The sequence below is a fragment of the Petaurus breviceps genome, unplaced genomic scaffold (genome assembly GCF_028583685.1).
Source record: "Petaurus breviceps papuanus isolate PSGF00001 unplaced genomic scaffold, PetGlider_PUasm1.0 90352, whole genome shotgun sequence".
NCBI lineage: Eukaryota > Metazoa > Chordata > Mammalia > Diprotodontia > Petauridae > Petaurus > Petaurus breviceps.
In genome coordinates, this window is record NW_027187228.1 from 1,771,447 (window position 1) to 1,778,324 (window position 6,878).

The 6,878-nt window shown below is 42.0% G+C and overlaps 1 protein-coding gene across 1 annotated transcript in view; it reads left to right on the forward strand.

Annotated features, from left to right (window-relative positions):
• The window catches only part of TREM2 (triggering receptor expressed on myeloid cells 2), a 12,015-nt gene extending 5,653 nt beyond the window's left edge, over positions 1-6,362 (forward strand). Inside the window, exons 3-5 of the mRNA XM_069108338.1 lie at positions 3,461-3,551; positions 4,047-4,228; positions 4,942-6,362. Coding sequence (XP_068964439.1) covers positions 3,461-3,551; positions 4,047-4,228; positions 4,942-4,958 — 290 coding nt within the window. The 3' untranslated portion in view covers positions 4,959-6,362. The remainder of the gene's footprint in view (positions 1-3,460; positions 3,552-4,046; positions 4,229-4,941) is intronic.
• The last annotated feature ends 516 nt before the right edge of the window (positions 6,363-6,878 follow it).

The window sequence follows — 6,878 nt, forward strand, 5'->3', positions numbered from 1 at the left end:
CACACACACACACACACACACACACACACACACACACACACACACACGCTTACTTAATTCCAAGCCAAAATTTTTATCCAGGTAAAGAATGGTTCAGAAAAATATCCAGGGGCAGCTAGGTAGGGAAGTGAATAGAGCACCACCCCTGAAGTCAGGAGGATCTGAGTTCAAATCTAAAGCTCTGACACTTGACTCTTAACTAGCTATGTGACCTTCAGCAAGTCACTTAACCCCAATTGCCTTGCCTTCCTCCCACCAAAATATGTATGTATGTATGTATGTATGCATATGTGTATGTATAGGACATCCAGGAAGGGGAGAAGCAGAAGAGGTGATATTACAAAGGAAATTTGCAGCCTGAAGAGTCATAAGGAAGAATGGAAAGCGTAGTAAATTATGGCTGAGTCAGTCCCAGCTCTGCAGGAGAATGGGGGCAGTGATGGAATCAGAAGTGTTCTGGAGTCAGTCTGAACCTGTTCTGGATAGTTGGTTGCTAAATTTTCAATGTGAGCATTCATGCCAAAGAAATCAGCAAATGTTATATAGAAATCAGGGCTTGATTTGTTTCATTGATTATCTACTCTCTAGATTTAATTAGTAGAGAAAATGCTAATGCAGCTTAAACTTAAAGGTATGTGTGAATTTTTTTTTTCCTGCGAATCAGTTGTTAAACATTTACAAGCACACTACTGGATCTATACCCAGGGGGTCAAGTGCTAAACTCTTCAGTCTTTTTTAGTAGATGAGGAAAATATCTCCTTTTCCTCCTCTGGCTACCCCCCTGAATAACTAACTGCAGCTCTTATTTCTATAGAAGGATGGGTGCCCCACAGCACAGGGCTCAAAGCTATGGACTCAATTTTCCATACTTCATTTAACAGACATTTGTTAATCACTTAACCGCATTCCAAGCAGGGGCAGCTAGGTAGCACAGTGGATAGTGCCAGACCTGGACTCAGGAAGACCTGAGTTCAAATCTTGCCACAGACACTTACTAACTGTGTGACCCTGGGCAAGTCACTTAACCCTGTTTGCCTCAGTTTCCTCACCTGTAAAATGAGCTCAAGAAGGAAATGGCAAGCCACTCCAGTAGCCCTGCCAAGAAAATCCCAAATGATGTCATGAAGAGTCAGACATAACTGAAATGACCTAACAACAACAACAATATTCCAGACACCATGCTGAATGTTGGAAATGCATAGGGAGGCCAAAATATGGTTCCTGCCATTGAGGAGCTCACATTTGAATGGAGGAAACAATATGCAAAAAATTATGCAACACAATACAGTGTCAATGGAAGCTAGTCTCAGGCTCAGCATTAGCTTGAAAAGGGACTGGAAAAAGGTCTCCAACAGAAGGTAGGATTTGAGCTGAGTCTTGAAGGAGTCAGAGAAGCCAGGATGCAGAGATAAGGAGGGAGAGCATGTCAGACATGGGAGACAGTCAGTGAAAAGGAACAGAGTTGGCAGTCAGAGTGTCCTAAGGCCTGTAACTATCATGGGGTATGTGGAAGAGAATAGTTTCAGAGGATTAGATGGGTAGGAAGAGGCCAGATTGTGAAGGGCTTTAAATGCCAGAGGATTATAAATTTGATACTAGAGATAATAGTAAGCCACCTAGAGGATATTGATCAGGGCAGTGACATGGTTAGTCCTGTGCTTTAGGAAAATCATTCTGGCAACTGAATGGAGAATGAATTGGAGTGGGGAGAGACTTGAGGCAGAGAGACCAAACAGTGGAGTATCGCAATAGGTAATGAGGGTCTGCAGTTGTATGATCAGAGAGAATGGAGCATACATTGGAAGTGTCATGAAGGTAGAAACAAGACCTGGCAGCAGATAGGATAGCTGGGATAAGGGTCAGTGAAGAATTGGAGATGCCACTGAGTTTGTGAGCTTGGGCAACTGGGAGGGTAGTGCTATCTTCCATAGTAGTAAGGAAGTTCAGAAGATGGAAGGGTTTCGGGGGAAAGATAATGAGTTCTGTTTTGGACATGCTGAGTTTGAAATGTCTCGGGACATCCAATTCAAGATATCCAAAAGACAGGTTTTGATATGAGACTGGAGAGAGGTTAGGGGAGGATATTTAGGTCTGGAAATTGTCTATATGGAGATGATACTTGAACACAATGAAAGCTGATGAGATCGTCAAGCAAAGTAATAATAATAATAATAAACAGTGAAGAGAAGAGGGTCCAGGAAAGAACATTGAGGATACCTATGGTCAGTAGATGTGACTTTGCTCAAGATCTATCACAGAAGAATAAGAAGAAGCAGTCAGACAGGTAAGAGGAAAACCAGAACACAGCAGTGTCATGAAGACGTAGAGAGGAAAGAGTGTACAGAACAGAGTGATAGTGTCAAAAGTTATAGAGAGATCAGGAAGGATGAGCATTGTCTTAAAAAAAAAAGTCTATCAGATTTGTCAGTTAAGAGGTCTCTGGTAATTTTGGTGAGAGAAGTTTAAATTTAATGAGTTTGGAAGCCAGATATCAGAAAGTTTAGAAGAAAATGACAGAAGTGGAGACACTGTGTATAGATGGTTGTGTCAGTAGGATATACTCTTAGAACAGAGTAGTATAAAGAAAGTCTGCTGGATTTCAGATCAGAGGCTCCTAGGCTCAAATTTCACCTCTGCTACTTAGTACCTGTGTTACCTTGAGCAAGTCATTTCCCCAAATCTGTGCCTATGATCTCTAACATGTACCACTCTAAAACCTGGATTTTGAGTTTGTATATACAGAACTGGGAATGAGTAGCATAGAATTTACCTTCTCTTCCCTTTGATGACCAATGGCATATGATTTCAAGGTGGTGGGTCACTGTTAGAAGAGAATGGCAAAGTCTGTGGTTATAGAGCAAAGAGAGAAGCTGACGGGTCCATGAGGGGATCTGACCTGAGATATTAATCCAATGATCTCCCATTATATCTCATTCAACCTCCTCAGCTGAACTGCTGGGTCCTCTCCAAATGCATCACTCAACCTCACATATACATTCTTCCTTTCAACATATTTCTTGTGATTCTTCAAACCAGACTCCATGGAACCAAGCAAATCTGATCCTTTGTACTCTAAAACCATTGTATAGACACTTCCTTTCTTCAAATCCCTCTCCACAAAAAAAGCAAAAAGAAAGAAAGAAATCCCTCTCCATTCAACAAATACACTGAAAAGGCAAATGAGAATAAATCTCTCCTTTTCCAGTCCTCCCATCCCTTCTCTGAGCCCTGAGGAAAGAAATATAAGGCTGGATGGTGGGGGCTTTCTGTCAGGGGAAAGAAGCATGTAGCATATTATTAGAAAGAGGAAAGAAGAGGAGCCCTTGGGGCGGGGGAACAATGCTTGTAGTGCTATGAGGTCAGCAAAGGATCTTGGGGACCTTCTCAGTGTCTGGATCACTACCTGCTCACAGAGGTGGGAAGACATAGATTGGAGGAACAAGGGAGCTATCTTCCACAGATCCCCTTGAGCCTCAAAGCTCAGGAGATTCCTGGATCCCTGAAGATCCCCAGAGCCCTGAGGACCCTGAAGTCCAACCTAGCATCTCCAGGTACAGCTCCCTAATCCTAACCCACTTTCCAGGAAATCTTAGGTTGCGGCTTGACACCAGAAACTGAGCTAGTTCATGCAGGTTCTCCTCTAACCTCTCACCCCCTAATAACACCATTTGAGGGCAAGGAAGAGACATTCTGAATTGAGGAGAAACTCCTAGAATTTCTCTTGGCTGTAGTTTCCTGGAGAGGGGACAAGTGAACTTTATCTACCTTGTACCCTCAATGCCACCACCACCACCCCCAAGAGCCCCCACTTTGTCTCAAAGTGAAGAAAATTTTATTTAAAATTAGAGTTATCCAAAAGGTGGAAGGAATGCTGCCCTGGGTGAAGAAGATATTTGGTTCCCCATCATGAGATACTGTTAAGAAAAGACTAAATGACTACTTGCTAAGTATATTAATAGAAAGGATTCTTGTTCAGGTAGGGATTGGACCATATGACCTTGAGGTCCTTTCTACTTCTACAATTCTGTGCCACTGTCTTCCCAAAGGAGCCTCTCAGAAAGCGGGAACCCACTCTCCCCCACTCTGCTCTCCTTCCTGGTTGCTGGACTCCTGATCAGCAAACTCCTGGCTGTAGGGATCCTCTGGGCCATAGCCTGGCACAAGAGGAGCCAGAAGATGAAACCAGCAAGTAGGCACAGTCACGAGTACCAGCTCCAACCCTTGCCAGGTGAGTGTGGAGAGACATTCATCAAGAAAGTGATAGGGAAGGTGTGGGGAGGTGACATGGGTCTGGGAAGAGAGGATACAGTGTGGTATAGTGGGAAGAGCAATGGCCAGAAGACCTTGCTTCTAACTATGGCTTGCCTATTCAATGCCTGTATGGCTTTGGGCAAATTATCTGCTTTCTGTGGGCCTCAGTTTTCTCAGGGTTTAGACAGGTCGATAATAATAATAGTTAGCAATTATATAGTACACTAAGATTTGCAAAGAGAGATATATATATACATCTATATATCTATATCTATCTATATACATACATATATGGAGAGAGAGCAAGAAAGAAAGAGAGAGGTGAGATGAGATATATGAGATCATATGTATATGAGATTTAAGAAATATAGATACATAGATACCAAAAATCTATATCTACATATTTCAAATCTTGTGTGATCCTAAAAATGACCCTGGGAAATAGATGCTATTATCATTCCTATTTTATAGAGGAGGAGATCAAGGCAAACAGAGCTTAAGTGACTTGCACTGGGTCATGTATCTTCTAAGTGTCTGAGGTAGGATTTGAATTTGGGTCTTCCTGAGTCAAAGTCCAGCAATCTGTCCACTTACCTATTTACCTCTGCAAGTCTGCATTCAGCTCTGACTTTCCATAGGGTGAAGGGGAAAGCTGCCATGGTAAATATTAGATTGTTCTGTATTTTGCAGGGCAAGATGAAGTCTGAAAAGAAATTCCCCTCCTGGGGCCAGGAGAAGGGAGAAGAGGAGCAGCCTTAGATGCCAGCCAATTTTCCACACCTTCCTCCACCCTACCATCCCCTCCATAACAATCTCTGAGCCTCCTGAGGTACCACACACTAGTCAAACTACTAATATGTCCATTTACTGATTCTCCTGGGCCAACACATGTACTCTACCTTGGTGGAACACCCAGAGACCTTCTGCCTGCCTTGTGGAATGTAGCAGTAGATCCCTCTTTCCCAAGTCCCCTCTCACTGCTTCTAGATGCAGCTGAGAGAGTTGAGCAGGAATTTGTAAATAGAAACAAACAGAATTCTGTATAATATGATATTAAACGAATTTGTTGGTAAAAATCAGTCTTTTTATGTTTAAGTTAAGATAGTCTGGTTAAGAGTCCAGAGGAAGAAGGGAGATTTTGAGTGGGAAGGGAAGGAGGAGAAGTATCTGGTCCTTTGAGGCACCAAGGGTCATTCAGCGGCACCACCATGCTTTTTCAGTCCCCCAAGCTAGAAACCTTGCAGACATCTTTGATTCTCTCCTCCTCTACCCCCACCCCACCATCACCCCCTTTAATATCATCAGTTTTACTGTAACATATGTGTTAGCCAAAATAGGGGATGTATGTCCACATGGTTTATCTAAATGTATAGATTGCAGCTTGTGGGTGGCATGGGATAGATATTTCTGGAATGTGGCACACCCTATTCCAAGGGAGACTGCAATTTCCACCTTAAAGGGAATAGGAGAAGGGTAAACAAGCAAGTGTAACTTGCTCTTTTATCACCTATGCATATGAGGAGTATAGGGCTAGACATATATCTATCTGTCCCCTCAAATATTGGTCATCTAGGGGTATTAGTCTAGTTCAGAAGAATCATCATTTCTCTGGTAATTTGTTTTCCATTTTAAAAATAAAAATAGGGGCAGCCTGGTAGCACAGCAAGTAAGAGCACCGGCTCCAGTGTCGGGATGACCTGGAGATCGAATCAGGGCTCAGACACTTAGCACCCACCCAGAAACACCTGGCTGTGTAACCTTGAGTAACCGCCTGATTGCTTAGGGGTGGCCAGGTGGCTCAGTGAGTAAGAGCACTGGCTCCAGTGTTGGGATGACCTGGGGATCGAATCCCAGGCTCAGATACTCAGCACCACACCCAGAAATAACTGGCTGCGTAACCTTGAGCAAGTTACTTAACCCTGATTGCTTAAAAAAAAATAAAATAAAAATATCCTTTTAAGATTTTGAAGCACCTCTTTCACTCCCCCGCAAAAGAGCATTTTCATATATTCAGCAACACAAAAAGAAAATTGAATATGAAACCAAGTCCCCATTTCATACCTAATTGTTTTTTTTTAGTAGACAATAAATTCTATGCATCGCTTTCAAAACTGTCCTGTTTTTCTGTACTTCCTTATGAACTCTCTATTCTCTGTTTTTTTTTAAATGTGTTCTCTGTGTTTTAAAAAATATAACTTCCCCTTTTGGAGGGGTATTGTTAGCTTCCTTCAATCCTCCCAATTAAAAAACTGAAAGAAAAAAAACCATGTAACAAATAAGCATAATTGAGAAAAACAAATTCTGCCACGTTCAAAAACATATGTCTCCTACACTCTGAATCTACCACCTCTCTGCATAGGTGAATAACAAGTTTCATCATAGATCCTCCAGAAACATAATTGCTTATTGAGTTGATCAGAGTTCTCAAGTCTTTCAAAGTTGTTTATCTTTACAATGTTGCTATCCTGGTATAAATTGTTTTCCTAGTTTTGTTCCCTTCGTTTTTGTATCAGTTCTTACTACTCTGATTCTCTGCAAACATCTTTTCTTTCCAAATTTCTTTTGGTGGAGGACATCAGAAGCAAAATAGTCTCTTTCAAAAGAATCTTCATCTACTTCTGGGAGCC